Source organism: Buceros rhinoceros, unplaced genomic scaffold (assembly GCF_000710305.1).
Source record: "Buceros rhinoceros silvestris isolate BGI_N320 unplaced genomic scaffold, ASM71030v1 scaffold12051, whole genome shotgun sequence".
Classification (NCBI taxonomy): domain Eukaryota; kingdom Metazoa; phylum Chordata; class Aves; order Bucerotiformes; family Bucerotidae; genus Buceros; species Buceros rhinoceros.
The window spans coordinates 1-26,000 of record NW_010392581.1 but is presented as its reverse complement, the minus strand read 5'-3'; the positions used below and the strand labels follow the sequence as shown (position 1 = coordinate 26,000).

At 40.3% G+C, this 26,000-nt stretch overlaps 1 protein-coding gene across 1 annotated transcript; it reads right to left on the bottom strand.

Moving 5' to 3' along the window:
- Window positions 1-19,862: 19,862 nt before the first annotated feature.
- Window positions 19,863-24,879, bottom strand: LOC104500829 (ras-related protein Rab-18-B-like; the record flags this gene model as incomplete). Its single annotated transcript, XM_010144548.1, has 4 exons — window positions 19,863-19,931; window positions 20,472-20,586; window positions 22,223-22,304; window positions 24,747-24,879. Coding segments are annotated over 4 exons (399 nt in total), but the record flags the coding sequence as incomplete, so codon positions are not given.
- Window positions 24,880-26,000: the final 1,121 nt, after the last annotated feature.

Sequence of the window (26,000 nt, the reverse complement as noted above, 5' to 3'; positions counted from 1 at the left end):
TATGATTCTGGGACTTTAAGGTAAGGAATTCTACCAGATTTTTTCTCAACCCCCTCCGTGTATATAAAGATACTCAAACAGTGTTTTCATCTTCTCCTTTGCCAGTAATCACTGAGCTGACTAACTGAAAGAGAAAAGTATCTTGCTTTATTTGTCTCTCTTACATTTTGACAGCATTTCAAACGTCTCTTACCCACTGCATGAATCTTTAATATCTTTAATAACTTTAATATTAATAGAATAATAAAGAAGAAAAAAGAAAACAAAAACACAACCTTGTTTTTAAAAAGACAAGACAAATCGCAAAAAAAATAAAAAAAGACAATTCACAAGGGTCTGCCTGCCCTTACTGAGAATGTAGCATTTTTGCCTACAGAAACCATTGGACAAGAAGCAGCATGACCAGAACGTGACCAGAACAGCTCATTAACCAGTTTGAGAGGTATTTTATGCACTGCTGTGTACTGCCCTTTCTGCTTCATCTTTCAGCTAATGACGGTGAAATGTAGGTCTCTTTGACAGGGGCCACCTTGCCTTCTACAAGTGCCCATTCACTTCAGCGTTGCAAGATTAAGTCCTTGCCGGTATTGTTAATGGCACCGTTCTGGGGCGATGACCAGACTTCAGTCACTTCCAGCACTGGGAAACTGGCTTGTGTTTTTCTTCGCATCAAAAGCATATCACATGTTTCTCCACCACATAAAGAACTGAGAGTGCCAGTTGCAGTGTTGAGTATCTTCAAATCACAGTGATCAAAAAGGAAATTTAGGTTTCCAAGGCCAGCTGTTACCTCCCATGGGGTCTGAGCCTAATCTTTTCAAGGCTTGAATAAGAAGGTCTATCACGGACTCCAGGGCTGAACCCAAGGCACTGATGTTCAAAGCTCTGCATCTAAACACTAATGACAAAAGGACCATACGTTTAAAGCTTTTATTTTTCCCTGCCACTGACAGGAAAAGAAGGTCATGAACCGACGACAGAGCATAAGAAAGAAACCATAATATCTTATTTACACAAAAAACTGTCCCAGATGAGCACTGGAGAAAAGAGAAAGCAGGTCCCTTCTGCCTTGACTCTAACCTTATGCAAAAGCACTAAAACTCTTCTCAGGGATTGTCCTGTCACTTGAAACACAAAGGAGCATCCAAAAAAGCTAGATACTGAGTATGCTTCTAAAAGGCGCAGTGTGTAATTCACGCTTGCAGTGCTTACGGGACTAGGGAGAAAATCCCTGCTGGTAGCTGAGTGTTCCCAAGGTTCTCTACAGAACGGTACCATATGACCCTGCTCCCTCGTGCATTTCTTACTCCCAGCACCAGCTAGCCCTTGTCAGCTATTATTAAAGGTTCACGGTTGTGGTTTGCTTTGTTTTTTGCAGGGCTTGTTCTGGGGACTTTCCTATGTGCAAAATTTTGAGATTTAGAGCCTTTTAACACTGTCTTGGACTTTTAGTAGGGGTTGAGGCAGTCCAGAATATAGACAAGAATACTACCCAAGACAGCATGCTTTTACTACAGAGACAGTTTGAAGAAACTTCTCAGAGATAATTTCTTACAGGATTTGTCTTAATTCATAAATTACTTTACCACATGCAGCTTTGATTGATTGTAAATCATCAAAAGAAAATTCTTTCACTTAGAAAGGTAATTTTATAAAGGATACATGGCATTCTATGTACATAATGAAGAATAAATTCCCGCCTTGAAATCCAACAGCCATTTTCCTTTACCTGTAAAATACATCCCACTCATATGACTTAGATTAAAAAAAAAAAAACAAACATATATATGCTATTTATGCTAGGATATGCACTTGCCTTGTTTGAACCTACAACAAAGACAGGTGATGTATTTTTCAGTAGGCATTACACATTCAGAAGCTAGTTCCAACGGGGAGGTTTTTAGACTTCTTTGAAGCATTTCCTTTCAACATTTCTCAGAGATCATGTCAGATGTTAATCCCCAAAGTATACAGGCAGGTGGGAGGATGACAAATCTTTTAGATCATATTTAAACTTCCTAAAAATTCATTGTGAATTTTCAGTACTTACAAAGCTTTTTAAGAAACAACTAAAGAAACAAACCTGATGTTTCAGATCTGATCTGACTATGATTGTTTTCTAATAGCCTCATTGAAAATTGAAAAAAAAAAACCCACATTACTTTAAATTCATTTTTCATATATTGTTTTAAAGTAAAGAGGATGTGAATCATCCACTAGAGCTTCTCCAGAATACTGGTATTTCTGCACAGTATGTTGACTGAGGTGAGCCAAGGCACTAGTATGCCTACAGGGTACAGGACCATTCCCTGAAAATAGCTGCTGCTTCTGGGGTAGACACAAAAAGAGTAAAAAAAGACGTGTGCTTTACACAGCTGAGACGGAGAAAGAGGCAAATCACTGCTCTCAGGTGACTGCTAAAGCAGAGCACCCATCCTTTAGACAAAAAAATTATTCCAAGGTCCAGATACTGCTGAAGGGAAAGGAAAAAGGTTTTTTCTGATCTCAAAATAGTTACAATCTCTGCTGTCCTCTCTGCTTGTCTTTCCGGTTTCTGCAGGTACTGATATAATTTCCCTGACTTCTGTCCCTTTCCCTTTTCTTAGTATGTTTGATATTTTTCTCATTTTTTAGTGGAAACAAACATTGGAGATAAGTGATGATGCAAATAACATGGAGATAGCATTTTTTGAGAAAGCTTGGAGAGAACTATGGCATGATTATTAACAGAAAGAAACCGTGTTAGCTTTGAGACGACAACTACAACCAAAAATCAGTCTGCCTTCCTCACAGAACATACAGGCTTGGGCTACCATCCAAGCCATTTCTCTGAATCATCAATCATCATCTTTTGGAAGCACAGTGGTCAGCAAAATCAAGCCTGAGCTGACCCCTGATTCCTCCTGTGGAAAAATGAACACCCACTTTTGCATTTCAGTTCTGCGCTTTTCTGTCTAGCCATTTCCTTTTACTCAAACCATCAGCATTTCCAGCACCGCGCAGCCCTGGAACCAGAAATGGACCCCTGTGTTAAGGGAACAACAGAATTTAACCACAAACCACACACCATTTTGATGCAGAAATATGAAATGGCAGTCCAAAAAGGCATATGTAACTCATTATCGTAACTTGTAAGACAAATCAGTTAGCAGAAGTACTTTGTCATGATAGTGGCATATTCTTCACATTTATTGGCATGATAAATGAATGTCATTAGCTAATGAGACCTGATTAAAGCAAAAGCTATTTACTTCCATAGTTGTCTGATTATCCTATAATTACTACTCTCACCACTGACAGAGTATGTCAGAAAAATAGCTCGCTATTCTGCGTGAGTGTAGGCAGGCAAGCAACATAAGTGCTGTGCGACACTGAAGCAACAGCATGTCATGGATAGCATTTGTATGTCAAGTAGACAACAACAAAACACATGACAGCAACAAATTCTGAGCTGTGAATTGAGGACGTGGAAATGGCAGAATTCAAAAAAGGAAAGTATCCTTCACCAGTAAAGATGCGGAGATAACTGAGGAAAGAGCTTCTGAAAATATTCAGAAAATATTCAGAAGACCAAGTAAATTGGTCTGACACTTCCTTCTAACAAATGTAGCAGAGACATTAAAGCATAACATTTTCTGGGAGAACTTTCCATCTGAGTTCTGTTGCAAAATGGTACCATTAAGCAGGAGTTCTGTTAAGCAGAGGGACATCTGGTCTCAATCCGGACAAACGCCTAGACCTTTCCAACCTAACGTCCATGGGTCTGGATGCAAAATTCGCTTCTGCTTGCCAGAACATTGACACTGCATTACGTTCTTCCCATCCTCATTCTTTCGTACTGACACAATATGCTGTTTCTTTTCCTTCATCTTGAGATGTTTCTAGCTTGTACTTCAGTGATACACAGAAAAAGGGAATCACTTATAAATCAAATGCAAACCTAAATCAACCTTTTTTTCTAGCTGTTACCATCTCATATCTGTGTGTCTTGTGCTCTTTTTATTATAGTCCACATTCACATAATTGCCTGTGGTAGTGAGGATAAATCTAGTCAGCCGGGAGATCTGGCAAGTCCCATGAGGCTTTGAACATTAAATAGAGTCAGAATTTCAGGAGCCAGAAAGTACCACTGTGATCTACCAATCTACTGAGAACATCTTGTCCAACCACACTGCTGAAGCTGGAGCAAGATTGCCCAGGATTGTTTGCAGTTCGGTTTTGAGTATCTCCAAGGATGGACCCTCCACAACCTCTCTGGGAAAACTATTTCAGTGTTTGACCACCTTCGCAGTAAAAGAAAAAAGTATTTTCTTGTGTTCAGATTGTTTCAGTTCGTGTCTGTAGCCTCTTGTCATGTTACTGGGCACTTCTGAGAAGAGCCTCTCTCTCTCCTCTTCATTCCCCACCTCCACCAGGGATTTACACACAGTTACAAGATCCCTCTTGAGCTTTCTCTCCTTTAGACCCTCTAGGCCCGGTCATTCCGATACTTTTCAAAGCACTGTCCTGTCTAATTATCTAACCTCTACATTCTCAGTAAGGATGTTATGGAAGACGGTGTCAAAACAATGTCCATGAGTCTCCCCTCATCCACCAAGTCAGCCATTTCATTGTAGAAAGTATCAGGATGCTTAAGCACAATTTCCCCTTCCTAATCCCGTGATGACTATTCCTGATCACCGGTTTGTCCTTCATGTGTCTGGAAACCACGTTCCCGGGATTAATTGCTCCATCACTTTCCCAGGGATTGTGGACAAGGGCTTACCACCCTGTAGCTGCTGGACTTTCCTTCTTGCCCTTCTGATAGGACTAGTGTTTGCTTTCTTGCACCACAGAGTGCTTTCATAGCCACCTTGGATGCTCTGATGTAGGTTTTGCAGCAGGCTTAGGCTGTTAGGCTTTAATGTTGCTATACAAAGCAGACATTTAGAAGGGTTTGCTTGACTAAAAGATGATCTGGGTTTTTTCCATCTGTACCACAGAACGTTGATTTTAAGGAAACCTTGGAGGTTTCTAGTCCAACTTACTGCTCCAGGCAGAGATGTTATAAGCTCTCTGCAGATCTGATAAAACACATTCCCTTTCACGGTAAACCATGCCTTGCTTATTTAGCATTATTTTGACACCTGCCAGAAGATAATTTTTTATCATTTGATAAATGTTTGTAGCACTGATTTTGTATGACTCCACTTTCTTGATCAATGGCACCCTATAGAAGTCTAAGCATACTATGTTTGCACAGCTACATTGTCTCCACAGCAATGACAAAAAGATCCTTTGGCTACTGTTCTACACAGCCCTAAGAATCATGTCAATGGGGGACAAATATTAAACAAAATTTCCGCTACATAATGATCTGTGTATATGTTCTTCATTTGCCTTGATGCGAGCAGCTCTCAACTTCCACACAACGTACTCTGCCTGGGGCGTGGACAGGAAAAAAGCAAGAGCTTTAGAAATCTTATCTGTTCAGTAATTCCTTGCACAACATCCCCTGGAGCTTTTAACGGCACTAGTGCATTTCAGTCTAGAAGGTGACTTTACAGTGCGGTTACTAATAAAAATGTCTACAGCACACATGTAGAAAGCTTCACTCTTACCATTCGTTTGTCTTTGCTGACAGACATGTCATTTAATGCAAATCAGATTCTCTTTTTGAGTAATTCTTTCAAAAGTCCTGTCACTGAGAAGCTGCCTTAGTCATTTATGCCTCATTTCCAGGGGATGAGCACCAGCCTTATTACAGCTTTGTAACAGAAATCCATACAATACAGGGTTGCTATGACAATTGATGAGCCTTAATAGCCTAGACTCAAAGGACCCAGATCAAAACCGTCTTGTAGAGCAGCACAAGGTAGTTCAGTCCTTTGCACCTGTAACGACTGGGAGCGAGGCCGTGCCGAGACAGAGCAGCGCACTCTCATTGGCAGCGGAACCACGCTGAGCTCTGCAGCCCAGTGCTGTATCTCTGAGCTGGGCAGTGGTAGCCTTGAGGCTTTTCAGCCCCCAGCAGGGGTATGCAAACTGGTGCTTGGCTGCAGCAGTGCTAAGCTCAGCACTGGCTCCCCTAAGCCGCCTGAGCAGCGTGGTAAATTAGCTCACATCCACTGCCATTTATCTGTGTTTAAAGATGAAATTACAAACAGATGAGACAATTAAAACACCTTGCTGCCTCTGAAAATGGGCTGCCCACCTCTCTTAGGCTTCTTTTCTCACAACTGCAATCTTAGCTGTGTTTTTCCACCCATAACCTCCCACCGGCTCCAGAATTTGTCAGATTTTGCTGGACTAGTTCAGTGCTCAGTGATGCAGCAGAGAAGTCTTTTTTTTTTTTTTTTAACTTTTTTCTTGAGATTCTGCCAAGGCAGTAACTTAAACTGGTTTATTGCAGAGTTCTAATGATTTGTAAAAGGTAAAATGGAGGAGTAATGACTGGCAGGGATGGTGAGTCACAAAGCCACCCTATGCTCTCCCCCATAAAAAAGATGGCACCTGAGCTTTAATAATGGCTATACAGTTGCAGCAATACTCATACTCCTGATTCATATACTTGATTTGCTCTGCTAAGGCAAGATTTTAGCTTCATGGTGCAGCAGCACCCTGCAAATAGGCAGACTGTGATTTTCCAAAGCTGATAATGTTCCCTTTGCAATGTGGTCATCGAGAAGACCACAAAAAAAGATGAAATAAAAGACAGTGGCAGAAGACTTGGAAAAGACCTCTGTTACGTATGCTCAGAGCCAAAGAACACAAATCTCACAGCACATGAGATAAAGATGGCACAAGATAAAATGTGGAAACACAGAGCACAACACAGATGTCGTAGACAGATGATAGCTCTGGCTGCTGCTGTTCCTTTTTGCTGGTCCAGCCCCAACCCAAGCTGAGCTCATCCTGCAGAGGTGCAGATACACACACGACACTGACATAACCAGCCACACAGCCAGCACAGAGGGCAGTGTCTTCACTGCTTGTCACCCGCATACACAAAGGCAGCAGCTCAAGTAACGTGAGTACTCAGAGCCTCGTAATACCCTGAGTGAATGTCTCAGTCCAGCCTATGAAAACTGGTCATTTCCAATCCCGGTGAGAAAGACTCTCTGAATCTAGGATCTTCTGGGAATGGAAGAAGATCGTTGTGCTCAGAAAGAGCACGCTACAGAAAAGGCACCGGAAAGTGACTGGTAACTGCAGAAACGAAACATACAGCTGAATTTGTCTGAAACACTTTCCTCTCCAGCGTTGGAAAGGAAAGAGGCAGTGCTGATCTGACTAACCAGGCGACCTTTAACTTCCAGTACATTTCCAAGGAGTCGGTGTCACTGCATACAATATTACAGGTTAGTTGGTATGTACTTCCCCATATTAACTCAATATTAAGGTAATGGGAACGAACTTTTATTCCTGCCCTGTAACTTAACTTTTTTCCTTGGCGTGTCTATTTTCATCATAAAAATCAGATGTCTTTTACCAGTGTCGTATTAAAAGAACTTTAGTTGCTTGAGGTGTAAACAGGTCAAAGTACCCATGTTTCTTTATTTTTCAGGAGTGCATGTGAATGCTATTGCAATTCCTGTCATTTCAACAATCCGAAGGACCCGTTATTTCAACAGCTGTGGGTGAATTCAGGAAGTTGGTACTGATGAGCTTTATAGGCACGTTTCTGCTTTCTCAAACAAGCTTCCACTTATGCAGATGATAAAGTGGATTTATTCAACAATGATATCACATGGTAGAAAATTCTGCCAATACAGATCTTGCAAACAAAACCATCCTGAAATTGGGGGATTTTACCTGAGTTAATTTACTACCAACTAACATAAATCTTTTACTGCTGATTCAGGTATGGGGGGAAGTAAAAGAATGCCCACATCCTGCCCTGACTCTCAGCTTCCTTTATTTTCACTGTGAGGTACATTCTGCCTGTTCCTCACTCAGAATTCACCCAGTGAGCCAACAGGCAGCACAGGAGGTTAAGGCAGCATGCCTAAGGCTTTCTGCCATCTCGAGGATTATGGGTTCTGCCACTCAGTGCCCAATACTTCCCGTTGTCCTGGGCACAGGGATTCCAGTTGTCCCGGTCCTCGGTCGTCCCTGCTCTGGCAAGGGGAATGACTCGGCACTGCTGAGTCAAGGAGTTACGTTACTGAACTTGAGAGAAGGAGGAAGCCTGCCGAGTGTAAGAAGCATTTTTTCAGCAGAACTTCTCATTCACTATTGTTGATATTTTTCTAGAAAGGGAAATTTTCAAGAGTGATATACATCCCTAAAAGAAAATACTGGAGTCACCAAATTCACACCAACTAGGAATTTTGTTCAAAGACTATTAGGAAGGGTCTGACAGAGCAAACAAAAACAACGTTCTGTAGCTAAAATGTTCTGTGTTGGAGATATTTGTTTGTAGACAAAGATTTCTGTACGAGCATTTTAGTCACTTCTAAATAAAGATGGTTTTGTGCTCTCAGAGCATAATACGAAATACATTCTGCTCAGTATTCCCCTGCCTACTACCTTTTGATTAATTTCTCTTTCAGTTCAAAAACATCATCTACAGCCCCAAAAATCTCTTCATAACCCACAAGAGAAGAATTCATGACCCAGCGTCCAGTTTCATGATGCACAGGTGCACCGTGATCTCGGCTTATCTTGAACAAAAAGATTTTGTGGAGAGGGCCGGGGTGGGGGGTGTGTGTGTGCTGTGAGCAAGTAAAAGTTAATTCAAATCTGGGCTGGGAGGGGGAGGGGGGCAGGGAAGAAATTTTCATTGCTATTAAGTCAATATTAGCTTTCCAACGGATCTGAGAAAAATACTGACGGGAGGTATAAAACCCTGGTGGAATCTGAAGACAGCCACCCAGCAACACAAAGGATCAGCAGCACCAAGGACCACTCGCAGCTGACGGGTCCCACACCAGTTTGATGGCCACCTGACCGGTATAATCTGTCCAGAAGTAGAGCCTTGTAGCACGTTAGTCAGACCGATCTTCTGTGAGCATTAATCAACAAATAATTGCTGTTTGTTAAGGTGTGCAGACAGATGACTAGGACCTGGCCTGAGGTTTAGCTAATCAAACAGACCAGGAGAAACTCTGGGGATAACAAATACAGAGTGAGAGGCTGGTAATAGTTAGCGATCGTGCTGTGAGCAATGGCTGGATTTCATGGGTAGTTGAGTGGGAGTTATACAGAAAGTTCTTGACTAACTTCACAGATAATTGGAAGGGAATAGTGGGGACTTTTGGGGGAGTGAAAACTTGCAGGGACAGCAGCACATAAGCAACTATATCAAAGCAACTAGGGGCAAGCTGCTTCTTTGGGATATGAAGGGCAGAGAAACGGAGGGGTTGGCGTGGATGAGGGAAGAATGAGGATGGGAAAAAAAATCAAGAGAGGGTAGAACAAAAGGGGCCAGTTGTATTCAAGCAAACTGCTGGTCACAGCCTATCTGACTGAGCCCTGCATCCCCTAACTGAAAGCTATCCAGTTTTTTTATTAAATCGTCTTTCTACCAGATTACTGCATGATCCTGGGAAGAGAGGGAAGGCAGAGGGGAGACAGAGCACTGTCAGTCATAAGAGTTGTATACATGAATGTTATCATCAGCAAACTTGGTCAGTTGGAAAGGAAGAGAAGGACCAGGCTATCTGTGTTCATATTTATGGGAATGCTGTTTCTGTGTATGTGAGCGACAGGCAGTGAAAACACGGCTCTCTGTGTTGTCTGTGTGGCTGATGCTAGTGCGGTGTGTGTGCTTCTGCATCTTTTCAATACGTGCTCCGCTTGGGTTTTGGCTTGACTTGAAAAAAGAACAGCAGCTGAGATGGGAGACTCCCGTCGGGTCTTAGACCACACCAGATTTTACGTTGATGAAGAAAAAGAAATTCCCTTTGTCCCGGGATTCATCTGCTCCTTAGCATTGTCTTATATCTATCTATATATAGCTTATATATATATGTATAAGTTATGTATATCCTGTTAGCAGGGTTTCAGTGCATGCTAAAGGATGTCCAAGCACAAACGACCTGTAGAAGTCACATAAAGAAGATCTACCTTGTGACACTTTGCTCCCAAATCAGTATGAACTTCAGGGAATGCAAAATTAAGGCTCTGAACTTGGGAGTTTTGTGGGGCTAGAGTCAGTGGTAGTAAAGCTGAAATTAAGCCTTCATTCTGTCTTCCAGAGGCTGACAGAATTGGAAGAAATATCGCCAGTTCTGATATTGATGGGGTAGAAAACATCTTACTGCTGGATAACAGATCATTCAAAGTCAATTAGCAAAGCCATTATTTAAACTGATGACAGTTCTTGCCTAATTGGAATTGGGATACTCAGTCGTTTTTTGCTGAGATTTAAACAAGGAGGTTGCACTCATTCAACTTCAGCCAGGACTGAATACAAGTAATTCAATTCTGAGATTTTCTGATGGATAACACGTAACAGATGGTAAGGTGACTCATGCCTCCACAACCAGGAACCGACTTCAAGAAGCAACCCTGGGATGTGAACAGAAAGCCCACTGATTTTCATTGATGGATTTTGCTCCTTTCAGGTGTTCTTAAGCACCTCACTGGAAGCAAAGGGAGGGGTTTTTCGTTCAGATGATCAAACTCTCAGGAATCTATAAGGTAAAAGGCCCTAAACATCAGCTGATCCTGGGCTACTTGGTCCATCCATCATTCCTGACAGAAGGGAAATCCTGGTTATTCTACTTGATAGGAAAAGGGATCATCTTTGGATCCCAACTCAGAGGAAAGGGCATTCAAGTGCTGGTCTGGATGTAAGAATTGCTGTAGGGGAACATTTGCAAACATCTATCATGTTCTTTGGTACTAGATAAATACCTTTGATCAGACTGAAATCCCAATAGCACAATTAATTACTGACGAAGTTTTTATCCTAAAATAGAGTTACTTATTGAGCTACTGCTTAACTTTCATCTTTAGTTTAAAATTGATTCATTATTCAACAGAAAAATAACTTCTTAAAAATGTTTAGGAAATGGATTGAAAAGTCTGTAACAATTCTCATATAATAAAATCTACACTTCTGCTTGATATTTTAATGAAACAAGTTATGCCATGAGTTCCACTCTCCCAATAAGCTTAACATCATGAATAATCATTCTCAAGTGCTTGCCACAATAGCTGGATGCTATTGAAGACAAATACCAACAGGAATAATCGTTGACCATGTGCTGGCTGGGTGACCCGAGTTCCTTATTTTCATTTATATTCTATAAAGACTTCCAAAAATAATTATGACATCTGGTTTTCTTACCATCCAGGTTGGGCCACAATTTTCTAAAACATGTCTCTATGGGTTTGATTTATCAAACTCTACCTCAGTGCTATCAGGACCTGGTTAAATCAAAGGGAAATGCTGTGCGGCAGATGCTTTTGAAAAATCAGTCATGTATTTAGGTCCATGAGGTGGAATTTTTGTCTTAACATTGCAAAAAAGAGAGAAATATCTCACTAGATTTTGGTGAGATTTTTCACTCCTTAAATACTGGAAAGTTTCTCAACTTGTCTCAAGAAGTTTCTTCCTTTAAAGAAGACCTACTATTTCTGAAAATTCTCCCTCCAACATCTGGCAAGAAACCTTCTGTGACACACTTTTGGAGACAAAGAGCTGTTGGCCATCATATGCTTTGTACTAAATCAACTACACCACTGAAATGAGCTTCCTATGTAGGTACCAGCATTAATGACAGGGATTGGATCTGAACGTTCAAGTTGCCCACAGATTGCCTGGGGGCTTCTGTAGGACACCACAGCCAAGCAGAGGTTCAGAGCAAGCTCTGCCGCACAGACCAACGCAGCCATGCCAAATACAGCACGGGGTGCTTTGCTCAGTCGAACACTAACCAGTCAGAGTAACGCACTTCACGACCATGACTTCTCTCTTTCTGGAAACTAAGCTAGATATTTGTAAGCACCACTTCACCGCGGACACATGCCAGCTCAGTTGGCAACAGCTCAGGCAAGTGACCTGTCTAAATATACCTAATTCATCACATCCAAGTGGGAGGAAGGGTTTCTTATCAAGGACCTATATGCAACAATGTGTAGTATAAATGAGGTAATGCTACTTATCAAAGTCTTAATAGTTCTTCAGTCCTTTGTTCACGTAAACTTTAAAACAGAACCTTATACTTGGCAATTGCTCTTGTATTGCTTTTAAACAACCGACTTATTCCAATTTTTAAAAAACTGTAACAAAGGTCAGCACAAAATCAGGATCTAAAGAGCACTGAAATAAACAGAAGTATTCAGAAGATAGGTCATCCACAGAAGTACTAATTTAATTTCTATTCCAAGTAGTTTTCTTCCTATAAAATTATTTCTCATTATTAATAACGTGGCAGCTTTTACAAGCCTGATCACAAAGCAGGACTCAGAGGTGTTAGGCGTCAAACAGAATAAAAGACTGTTACTGCCCCAAATACATTGTCAATTAACTAAAGACAATACTGGTAAAAGTGAAGATCCGAGTATATTTTCAGTTTCACTTACACCTACGCTCAGAACACAGCAGAAGAAATATTTGGAAGACAAAGCAAATCTGATGGTGCAATGTAGTGTCGTATAAATGTATGACTTGTCTAAACATTCTTCGGCATTTTATGTCCTGATACAGCAAGACTTTTTATTCGTATCAGATTGAAGTTCAATGGTTTTCTCTTTCACTTTATCTTCATGTTCCTTTAAAATCCTGGGGGAAAAAACCAACACTTTTGAGAGAAAAGTCAGTAATACCCCTAAGAGACCAAAACAAAACCCATTTCCTTCAAGCCTATAATATTGTCCAGAGATAAACAGAAAATGTCAGAATATTGTGAACTAAAAAGCAAGCAAACAAACAAACGAAAAACTACAATTATGGTGGCTCCATCACAAACCTACTTTGTTCATTTAGTTAGAAAAATGTATTTGGTGCTGCTTGTTTGCATCTATTGTATATTAAAGAGACTCAAAACGGTGACTTTCATTTGTTATTTTTGAGGCTGGAGCAAAACAAAATCACATCTGGCTACCTAGACTTTTATCAATTACCTGGCACATTCACAAAATTGCACTAAATTCAGCGACAATATGAAAGATCTGCCAATTCATTACCAGTGTTTTCACCTCTGTAAGTACTTCAGAGGGCACGGATTTAGCTGTATTTTTACCGATAGCTTTATATAACTCCAAAAATCCATGTCTCCCTCCCTCCCAGCCCCCAGGCAGACAGCAGACTGATCAGAGGGAAGAAAGAAGGACATCCAACGTTCTGCCGCAACGATTCAGCAGCGCCCACGTCCAAGCATACTTCTCCAAACCTCCAGAACATCCTGCAAGAACTAGTGCAACATCCCAGGCCCTCAGCTTTCCGAGCAACGATTCAGGTGTTTCTGGCCCTATACAGAGCTTCACTAGCTTACACAGGACTTTTTACGAACCTGAGCAACTGCTCAGCTGGAGCAACAAGGTCAGGCAACAGACCAATTTAAAAGGAAAAAATAGTTCATCATGGTGTTACCACCAAACTAATTTAACAAACAGAATTCCCTCTGTCATCGGTGACAGGGAGGTCAGGCACATAAAGAACTCACGGATTGTGTTTTCTTCTTACCTAGCTAAGTGAAGCACAGACTCGTTGGCATTGTACCCAGAATATGCACTGCACTCATAGAAAATTAAATTGTAGTCCTAGAATCAAACAGAAAGATAGTTTCCATTAATTTTGCACAAAAAACCACTCCAGCTTTAAAAAAGACAACACAGATCTACTGAAATATGCAAATAGAGAAACAGAAATAGATTATCTTAGGAAAAATTAGGATTTAATTCTACAGCTAACTGTAAGGAATAACAGAAGAAGTCCAAGTGTGCCTTCTAAAAAACAACTATATGTACTTTTTAGCAGGTATTTGCTCTACACAGTGGCTTTTGCTGCAAGAATTTAATCTCCCAAAGACTCAAAAGGAAACATGCCTTGTAAGGTTCTGAAGTCTTGTCAAGTTTCCTTGTGATGATAAGGCAATTAGTACATCACCGACTGCTCAACAAAGCAGGTGAAAATAATTCCAGTGACTTTTTAAAAGAATCTTGGAAAGCTTCAGCAGCAGTGTTTCTGGATTCAACAGTTTGCGACCAATGGTTTCCAGCAAATGACCAGTTAAAAACCTCAGCTAAAAATAACAACGAATTCATTCTGTTTCGGTTTTTGACTTGTGAATTTTTTCTGCACCTTCTTTCGCAGTCACCCTTTCGCAGTGCACCTCTGGTTTCATATCCCCTGAGAGCTTTGCCATTAAGAACGATAGATCAGTCAAGCCCTGGAGACATTCTCAGCACTTTGGATGGAGCCTTATCGCAATAAATGCAAATACAAGAGATGATCTACGCAAAAGCCTGACCTGGCAGCTGTGACGGCAAGAGAAGTCTGAGAGCCAATGACAGATTGTCCTCCCCAAAATAGACATCTGTCTGCATTCACAAGATGCTACACTGATGCTCACCTACATTGCCTCCATGGTATCACTGCTTGCCCCTTTACTCTTCCAGATTTCAACTTTCACTTTTCTATGTGTCTCATTGTTATTCATGACAGTAGCTTAAAATTCAAATAAATAAGCAGCTTAAGAAACGACAGTCACATGTCTGCGTATTTTTGTTTGTTTGCTATGAACTGTGGTTACTGCATTTGTACGTATTTAACCACCCTCCGTACGAAACAATTCAGATTTCAGAAGTTCCCATTAAAATAACCAGGTACTTCAGGTTTGGGTTGATCTGGTTTGGGGAGTTTTCTTTGTTTGTTTGCTGTTGTGGTTTTTTTTTTTAAATAAACCATGCTTTCAAATTTGCTTTTTGAAACTTTTATCATCATCATGAAATTTCATAGACAGGAAGTGAGGAAAAGAATTTCATAAATACGTAGTTTATTTTAGCAGCTTCAAAAATGCTTCAATGTTATCAAATGTCAGTTTTGAATATATTGTCAATGGTTGCACAGCTTGTTCTAACGAACATCAGGATTGAACCATTTGCAGTAATTTCTGGGTGGCCAGACAAGCACAGAAGAGCAGAGAAGAGAGAGATTAGCTGGATGGATATCTCATTGATTTTTTTTTTTTTAACAGTGTTCTGTATAATATATATAATGATATATATGTGATATATAGATAGATATAGATAGAAAGATATGATATATATACGATATATATATAAAATGATGTAACTCGATGATTCTCTTGCTTTCCTTTGAAAATTTTTAAGATAAAATTTGACTGGCTCAATTTTCTTGCTAGCTATGCAAACACAGGTTTGAAATAAAATTTACACGCCCTTCTTACTGCTCAGGAACTCTAACGGAAAACCTACTGTGGTCAGTATCTAGCTACTTTATGTCAGGCAAGCAGAGAGTGATACTGCTCCCACATCTTCCCTACATACAACTGAATTTCAGGAGAGCAGAACTCTCAGTGATGACATCATTCAGGCTGGCATGAATCTGAACGGATTTTTCAACAACTTACATTGGCAGGGCAAATTCTTATTGGTGAAAGCTAACAATTTAAGCTCAGTTGATATTGATTGCTTACTTCTGTCAGTCTGAGAAACAGGTCCTTCTCTGGAGGGAGAGTCGGCCTGGAAATGCAAAGTGTCATTCCTCTCAATCAGGGAGGAAACTTTAATTGGTAGCGTACACAACTGGAACAAAGTGGGAGAAGGCAGGACACATACAATTAAAGAGCCGGGAAATGCCATCCATCTCCACCCAGGAATTAGCCATTGAACCTACGAGACCACTGGCAATTACTTCATTTTTAAAACTTACATACAAATCAGCAAACATCTAAAGAAAAGGGAGGAAAATCATTACCAGAGGGAGCTCCGCAATTTGTGTCCTGTAAAGTAGCATCAGTCTGAGAAGAAGAGCTCCTTCCTTAGCAGTATTTGTATAACAATGGCACTGACAGGTTGACAAAGGAGACACTATACGAACACACAATAACAGTCCTCATCTTAACGTAGTCTGCAAAGTCAAGGCAGACAAAGGCATTATTGTATTATTTTATACTTGAGGAACAGAGATAGAGAAGGATTTATTGACCGATTTAATATCACTCAGGAAGTCTGTGCAGGGCCAAAATAAAACCATGCTGCCTGAATGCCTGAGCAGCACCTATATCATAAGCCATTTTATTTAAATAATTGGCAGTGGTTACACTAATCCACTCAAATAGAACTCTGGCTGTTCCTGGAGCTCACAATATGATCTGAATACTCTCCGTATTGTTGTTGTAATCATATCAACTCTGATCATATGAATGATCAAGCTACGCTAAACAGAAATTTGTTACATGGAGTTTTCCTTCTGGATCCTCTGCTAAAAGAGTCAAATGGACTTGCCTATTCTTTTCTTTTCTTTTTTTCTTTTTCTCCCTTTTCCTTTATACTCCCAGTAGCTCTAACAAGAGAGTTTTAGATGTTTTCCATCAGGTCAGTCTTGTTCTGCATGTGAACATTTTGTCTGCTGTCTGCTCTTTCTCCTCGTGAAGTCAATACTGCAAAATTCTCCTCCACCATCATGATGTTTACTCTTTAATTCATCCAACTGCAGATCAGCTTCATCACAGACTTGTTCCCTACGATGCCTTCCAAAATCCCTGTCCTCATTCTGTTCCTCCTTTCCTGGGGTGACACACACACACTGCAACTACCAGTCTTCTCAAATGACAAGGAATTGAAAGGACTCCCCTCAGGCTGCCATTCTTCCTTTTAACAGTGAACTGAGCTGCCTGCCTCGCGGAGAAGTTATGTGACGTGCTTTATAAATGGAGCCCTTGGGACTGAAGCAGAGCAGAATTTAACACAGCTGGGCTGGAAGGCCCTCCGAAAGCACACATTCCTCGCTGACTATAGAAAAAATTAGTAAAATAGATCCCATCCTGTGACACCTTGAAACAGTCCACAAAAACTGTTGGACTTCAGGGTCAAGAGGCTAATCTCGTTCTTTGCGTGTGTGAGAACAGGTTGTTTTCATCAAAAATGGCTATACATATTCCTATCAGCTCAGCAGCCAGTCCCACGTATTTTGGATCATTTGTGAGTAATTCATGGGATTATTCACAAAACAAGTAACTCAACTGCATTCACTAATAGAGACAGTGGTATGTGGTTTCGTAGGAATAACATGGCTATTTAGCAAGAATTATTATTTCATTAAAATTCATGGTTATTATTAGCTCAGCAAGCAAATTGTTATAGTTTGGTTATACCTATGCTGCTTTTCAACTAATCCATTGTCATTAATCACTCCTTCCCTTAGCTACCTCAGGCAGCACATTCAAACATTCATGTGACTCATCCAGATCCATTCATCTGATTATAACCATCTTTAATTTGACAACTTTCTTTGTTTTACTTATGCAAAACACTTTATTTTCTTGTATGACACGTTAGAATTAACAGCCTGGTGGGCTGTGAGTTCTATATATTAGAATGATTCATCTTTGTTTTACTCGTACAATTTTTTGAGAAAACTTAATGACAGGTAGGACACCTGCTCTGTCCATTTAGCATTTATGTGTCATTTGTTTTTTCACAGAAGGATTCAGTGTTACACCCTGGAGTCCTTCCGAGCCTCCAGGGCCTCAAAACTATCTGCACTTCCACGCATACAAGAAATTAAAGCAGATTTCCTAAAGGGACAACCTCTGAGGGATGAAGTTCAAGGCTGATATTGCTCCTCTATAAAAACAAAATAATGGACACAAACCTAAACACAGAGCTATGCTTGTCAAAGACCTTATGAATAGTCAAAATATGACAAAAAAGAGATCTGGCCCTAATTCTTTCAGTTATAGAGAGGGGCCTAACAGCAATCTTTCTTATAAACCAAAATCAACTCAGCTGCATTTCAAATTTTGAAAATATCAACCAGCAAGCAGAGCCATAAATCTGTTTTCAAAGGAGAAACAATTATATACATGAAATACAGCACATTGTTTAATTCAGGTAAATCCCTACCAGCTCAGTTAATTTCTCAGGAATATTGGGATGACCTATTTCTAAACAGACAAATATTCTGGAGGCATTGGTGTTCAAACTATATGCACTGTACAGAGAGATTCAAAAGAAAAATTGACAGGCATGGCACATAGGAATATAAGTAAGTATCTGCTATTTTTGGTCCCTTAATGCTTAAATTATGGCCCATGGATCACCAGTGCTTTGGTAGATGCAAACTGTTAACTCTACTTATTTTATCCCCTTGATGGAAAGTTGCTAAAAGTAAACATGTTTTCCCCTCCTACTATAGGAGTAACAGATGGTCTTCTGTGGATTTACAGGAAGTAGGAGGGAGAAAAGGTCCTCAAATTATCTCTCTGTTAAGAATCCATCCATGGAGAAAAGAGAGAAAAAGAGAAGGGAGGAAAATAATGGGGAAAAAGAAATAACAAAGAAAAAGGGAGAGAAGGGGAGAGAGAGAGAGGAGAGACAATGAGAGTGAATTCTTAAATATTTTTTTGCACCACTCCATTTTTGGTTTTTTAATCTAGACAGTTTTAGAACTACTATAATTATCAGCTCTTACATCACTGAGAGCTGAATTAATGAGTATGACAGGATTCCTAATCCTTAAAAATACTTGTCCGATTAAAATTAATCTGTGTTTTTATGCATTTAGACACATTCAGACTCCATTTTAAAACCCTCTCCTTCAAGTTCTGTAAGGGGTTCCCCTCTAAGTATAGTACCTTAGCAAGATGCTCTCCCATTCCCATAGGGACCTCACGTTCCTTTTCATTATCAGTTTTATTACCCAGCAGAAGCACAGGTACATTCTCCCCTGTTGACTCCTGCAGAACAAAGAACAAATAACAACTGAGGCATTATATTAAAAAAAAATCAGAGATCAAGAGGATAAAAACTAACAAATGTCACACTGCAGCACGACATTTAAGACATCACATACGAGCCAGATATATGCTGCTTTACTTACAAACATGCCAGGGATTAAAGTTAGATAAAAGGCATGAGAAAGACAGAATGCTGGAGATTGCACTAACTTGGCATTTTTTAGTAACAGCGCAGAAGCTCAACTCTATATTAAAATGTGAGAGAGAAAACTAACATGCTACACAGGCTCTGACATCGTGTGTTTACAGCCACTGCTCTTCTAATTGTATGGACAGGAACATAATGACAGCATCTAGGTACAATTATGCCTAATAAATTACGTAAAGTAGAGGGGAGATACACGGAATAGCCCCTCAAAATATACAGAATTGGCACAAATCAAAATGTATTCCAAAAAAGCTTAGAATTATCACAATGAAAACATTCCCGGAGTGGGCTGAATGCTGCAGCAGTAAGTGGACTTGGACGTACGTCTTCAACTTAGCAAGAGTTTGTAGCAAGTAAAACTCATGGAGATGAGTGAACTAATACAGCTTGGAAAAAGATTTTTGGCCACAATACTTGATTGTTCTCAACCGAAACCTGGAATTTTTACCATACCGAATTATAACAATCGCTGATTTGTGAAGATCGTGTATTTAACAGGGACCTGTCCTCACAAAACACGTGCCTACTGTTCCTTCAGGAGAGCACTCACAAGAGCACTTGGAAGCATCTGGAAGCACTTGAACGGTTGAGTCCTAATTTCAACTTGTAAAGCCACCCGTTGGCCGTTAAGGAACACAGTGCTTTATACCAGAACACAGGCCCAATAAAATCAGACTAAATGATCTTTGCATACCAGTTTGTGCCCTACTTTTTCAGTAGAAATACTCCGCAATAATGAGCAAACAGGAAGTCACACTTTGTTCTCTCTAGGGACCTTTATGGTAGCAGCCTCAGTTTTATTCTTCTTTTTTCTTTTGGCCACAAGCAAATTCAGCTGCTTGCACTCTCAACATGTTGTCTACGAGCTACAAAGATATACCAAGAGGAAAAAAGAGAATTTTTAATTAACTGAAGCCTCTCAGTGGCACAGGCTGTGATTTTGTTTTCACGTGGTTGAAAGGATGATCCCCAGGAAACCAAACTGTCTACCAGCAGAGGGGTTTATGGCACTAATGTATGTACTATAGCTTTAAGATTATGGCTTATGTTCCCAGCACAGTCAATTTCCTGTGAGTTACATACTTGGTTGTCAAACTGCTAGTGATGACCAGTGATCACCGGATCACCATCACTGATCCAAAGCACCTCCCAGTGCTAGTGGTGATCCCGTGGGGATCGTCAGCTAGATAACCTTTATGAGAAACCAGAGGACTCCAGGCTGCGCTTTTCCTACCGCTCATTTTAAGTCCTTAAAACCCTGGAACTGATTATTTTCATAGACACAGAGATTCTAAAAGCAGCTTTACTGGTAACTGTGCAGACCAAATCACGGACAAAAATACCTGTCCAGAAGAAGGCAGAGAATAATAACACCAGAGTTAAGATTTAAAGTTACGCCATGTTACCTCGATGCTTATCAGCCACTGCTTGACAGCTGTGAATGTGTCTTTTGCTGTTATGTCATACATCACAATGACACCATCAGCTTTTCTGAAAAACTGCTTGGTAATACTTCGGTACCTACAAGTAAGAACCTGTTTATAGCTCTCTTCAACAGAAATAGCGATATGACAATAAAAGTAAAATTTAGATTAATCCCCACCACCACCCCCAAAAGGAAGATGTCGTCATACAGTTTCTTCTAATCATCTTGTCTTAGTAAGGGTTAAGCCCCTGTTAATCTGGTTTACACGTGTATTCTAAAATTCCATAAACTAGACAAGGCGGAAGCTGCAGATCTTGGCTGCAGATCTTGTTTGAAAGGTGAGGCTTATTACGAATGCCATTCTTCCTCAGTCATCAGACCCTTTCTCACATCTCGCAGAAGATTTACAGAGGACACTGCTACCACAACCGACTGCAATGGCAAATAAATTCTTTGCAAAAGAATTTTTTTGAAAGAATCTGTTTGGAAAAGTTCCCTCTGTTTTCTTTAATTGATTCGGGTTAGTCTGGATAGTCATCTGCATATCTCACCTTCTCCCATCCTCTTTCATTTTAAGCTTGGACTAGAAATTTCCCCCTCATGAAGTGCTCTGACTAGAGCTAGCTAGATTTCTGTTTGGGGCTCTTTTTCCCAAGCTTCCTGTAGAATATGTAGAACATTATTATCATCCTTGCTTAAAGTAATAGAAAATCAAACAGTAGGTGAGGAGATGAGGAAGTAAATTATCACTGAAAACTTACATAAAACTTGGAATTCTTCGATCACAGTTGGATTGTTTTGATGAAAAAAATCCCTCTTTTTATTTTAACTCTTAAGGCATTTTCTCCTATAGAAATAATTCTAGGTACATTTCAAAATCCACGTTCCTCCTAAAGAAATTTTGTGGTGCTAAACTTTTAAGAGCTTTGATCTCTTCTACAGATTGGAGTTTTTTTCAATGGACACTTCGCACCAAATCAGCACATTATTGCTGCTAGGGAAGGATCTAAACTGTAAATTCATTGGCTCTATTAGGAATACTCCTATATTTGTCCCTCTCCCAAAAAGCAGGATTAGGTCCATGATTTCTAATCTTCAAACAGATGATTCAAGGAAAGAAAACCTTAGAATGTGCACTGGTTTGGGCTGGGATAGAGTTAAATTTCGTCATTCTGGCTTGTTCAGGGCTATGTTTTGATTTGTAATAAAACCAGCGTGGGCAGCACACCATTTTAGTTACTGCTCAATAGTGTTTACACAGCATGAAGTTCTTTGCTGCTTCTCAAACAGCCCTGCCAGTGAGTAGGCTGGGGTGCACAAGAAGCTGGGAGAGGAACACACCTAGGACAACTGACCCCAACTGATCAAAGAGATATTCCGTACCATATGATGCTGTGCTCAGCAATAAAACTGTGGAGAGGGAAGAGGTTGGCTGAGGCTGCAGTTGCTTAGGGAATGGGTGGTCATCGATCGGTTGGTGGTGAGTAACTGGGGTTCTTTTGCATTGCTTGTTTTTCTTTGTTTCTTTTCCTCTATTGGTTTTTGGGTGGCGGTGGGCTTGTTTATTTGTTCATTTATTTTTAACTATCAAACTGTCTTATTTCAACCAATGAGTTTTCCCACTTTCACCCTTCTGATTCTCTTCCCCATCCTGCTGGAGGGGGAGTGAGCAAGCAGCTGAGTGATTCTTAGCTGACTACCAAGGTTAAACCACAACAGAACGTTTCTCACCGTTCCTGGCCAGCAGTGTCCCAGAGTTGCAGGGCTACCTGGGTATTATCTACTGTGATGGTTTTCACACTGTAATCCACACCTATAACAGAAATACACGGTAGGTTGTCTCTTTATATGCTCAGTTTGATCTTTTAAAACCTCATCCAGCAAACAGCAACAACTCCAGAAAGGTAAAAAAGGTAGATACTACATTAAAAAATTATGTCCATCATCTCTACCTATCAGAGAACAACAAGAGTTTTTATTTGCCAGAAGTTCTTCAGTAATAAAATACTGAATGTTAATAGAGTAGTTGAATTTTGTAAAAGCTGTAAGATAAGTAACTTTCCAAATCAGGGTATATGATTCAAAGGTGCATTTGACAGTCCCCAGCAGTCTAAGCCACATAGTCTGGAATCCAGGCTGTATAACTTCAGTTGTCCAAAATTTCAGCATTTAGTCTGAGCTAGCCACATATGCACCTTCTACAGTCAGTGAAAAAACACAAGGGCACCACACAAAAGGGACACTGGAATCTAAGATAAATGCCTAAGATAGATCGACTGAGTATGTGGAGAAGTTTCTCCTCTCTTCCGAATATAGAAGATGAGCTGACTACAGTTAGGTCAGTCCACTAATTTTTATGTGGCTAAATGGAATTGAGACAAAATGTGATTTATCTAAACCTTTAAATTAATCCTTTTCCAGCCTGTGATGATATAAGAATGTTCTGGATATTTATAACAACAATTAGAGTCTTAAATATTAATCAGTCACTGCCTCCTCTTAATGACAACCTGTATTTTCTTGTATCACACTGTACTGTATCATAGAATCACATAATCACAGAATTATTCAAGTTGCAAAGGATCTCAGTAGGTAATCAACAATTTCTTTGGGGACATTTTCCAAGCCAATGAGATTTTTACCACTGGCATTACTGAAGAAGCATCCAAGCCCACATTAATAGGCAATTAATAGCCAATTAAGAAGTTTGGATGGAGGATATATCCATTGCTTATATCTTCGACGGAAGAAATTTGAGCTATTTTGCAGAAATTCAGTGAGAACACTCTTCTCCAGATTGTTCACCTGACTTGTCACCTGTCTCTATCTTACCAGCCATAGTCCACACGTGTGGAGCTCCCTGATGTGAAGATTAAATCACAGCTGTGACAAATACTTCCCTGCCATTGCATTTGCAAAAACACTGGATGACCAGCCAAAAAATGAAAAGGTCAGACACATTCCTGTGCTTTTCCTCTCCCGGCAATTGCACATACTGTGTAAGACCTTTGAGTCCAAAGAGTATCAGCCATTTATAAGACAACACGGATAGGACATAGCACCAGACTCTTAAACGTAGACAGTTGCATATAGGTGTCTAAGCTCCCGTTACAGTTAATGAAGATCGAATCAATGAAGAACTAGGAGTCTAGGAAATTACTAAGCACACCATGAAGTAGTCATCAAGGGTCAGATTAATTGGCCCCCAGGCTCCTCTGACTGGATTGATTTGAGGAGGATGGCAGGGTAGAATTCAGCTGTTTGCTCACAGGCACCTAGCACGATGTGAGATGCCATTTGGATCCCAAATGCCTGTTTCAATCTGGCAGGACACACAGGAGACCTGCTCTCCTCCAAAGCAGCTGCTGAACACCAGGTGAAACAGCTTATAGAGCCAAAATTAATTTAAATCCCTACGCTAAGATCCTGGGTCTTCCCTGACTCTAATGTGAATTTAGACAATATACCAGCAGAAATTTAAACTCAGGTGTCTTTATCTACCCTGGAAGTCAAGGGACCTACAGCAAATGAATGTTCCTAGATTGTGACAAATGCAAGACAAATCCATTAAGTTACATATCTTTTATTGTGAACCAGTTTTATTTCATATCTGCTGCAGAATAAGTAAGGCCTAAATATAGACTAAATGTAATGAATCTGGTCATTTACAGTAAATCAGGCACATTGCAATGACTTATACCTAAGTTTTTGTACCTTGATTATGTCTCTCACTTTTGAAAGCTTTGTTTACAACTGCAGGCAATGTAAGCACAATGCAGGTTTTGAAATGCTTGGCTTTGAAAACACTGGTCCAACATATTTCTTTGGCGCTTAGCATAATGCTAGATCTTCAAACACAATTCAGCAGTTACTCTGCTTTCTCTTTAAAACAAAATCAGACTACTTAGAGGGATAAAGATGGGGTATGGAGGTGGGATGGTTAGCACAGCACAGTCCAGAGGACGGGATATCAGTTTTAGAACAGCGAGATCTACGAGGAAATTCTAGCCTCACTGAAATCAGTGATTCCTTTCAGTGCTGCCAGGATTTCAGAATGAAATCTACTCTGAAACCTCTTTATCAATTATCTGCTTCCCCGTTTAGAACTCACTTTGCATGTCTTACTCTCCATTGGATGATGGCTTTCACAACACCTGTATGGTTTTGTTTTATAACACAGGGCCTGATCTCAGTAGAAGCTGCTAAGTACTGTTGGAACAAGAATAATAAAAGTAATCGTGTTTCTTATACTTACCTATAGTAGCAGCTGTGTCTGGGAAAAAACGATCTTCACAAAATCGCCTTAAGAACGAAGTCTTTCCAACACTTGAATTGCCCACAAAAATAATCTTGAATAAGCGATCTGGGACAGAGCTTATTCTCTCCTCCTTCAAGTAAGAGCAAGCATTAGTCTCCAACCATTCCATAAATCCTGTCACCTCCCTAACATGCCTTGTCTTTAAGGCTAACTGAGACGGGAAAGAGATTTTATCCTATCATGTTCTCCATTACTCATAAAGCAACATTCTGTTTCTTAAAATAACTCAGTATTTCAGATGTTTGCCATGCATCATTCCAGATCATCTGAAGTGCAGTGTTTCAGACTGAGCTCTGGAAGTATACTGAATATGCACCTTGACATGAGACTGCATTGAAAAGAGCATGCAATTGCCAAAAGAAAACAGTTTATGTTCATCCCTGCAAATCAAACTCATAAAACTTCACACAGCTCTGCTCAGTAGTTTCATCCTATACCAATGACACCGAGGAAACAGCACATCTTCACCTAGAGAAAAGAAGCAAAATCATATTTTTTTAGGTTATGCCATCTATCATCAGATTCTTCTCTCTGCTATTACTGTGGAGCCAAGAGCTCCCATGGAATTACTGCACTTCTACAACTGTTTAACATTACAGGCAGAAGCATGGGGGAAAGCGACACAGAGAGAGAACTAGACCCAGTTAATCAGGCTGTAAACATTCAGCTATGTTTCTGTCATTTAGGTTTTTTAAGCAGAAGGAAGAACAATTTGTTCTGGACAAACTAGACCCAGTTAATCAGGCTGTAAACATTTAGCTATGTTTCTGTCATTTAGGTTTTTCAAGCAGAAGGAAGAACAATTTGTTCTGCCTGTCCATGTCCTGGCCAAACTAACTGGATGCTGAACAGAATATTTATATCCTCTGTCAAGCAGGTCATTATCCCCAACACCTTCGTATATAGATCACAGGTTGCCTGGGGAGGAACACTGTGGCACCAGCTGGTTGGCAGGGGGTGCCCTAGCTAGCCTGTTCTCCTACGTTGTGCAAAGATGGAGGAGGAAAAGAGAGACAGCAAGTTTGTTCTTAATGCTGCAGAAGGGGAGCAAGATCATGGATGATCCTGGCATTAGTTTGTTGAGAAAGGGGAGGCCCTCTGCCAGGCATCTGAAGTACAGAATCCCGGAAACTGCTGCCCTTGCAGATGACATCAGAACAGAACCCACTGCCTGACCATCCTTTGAACGAG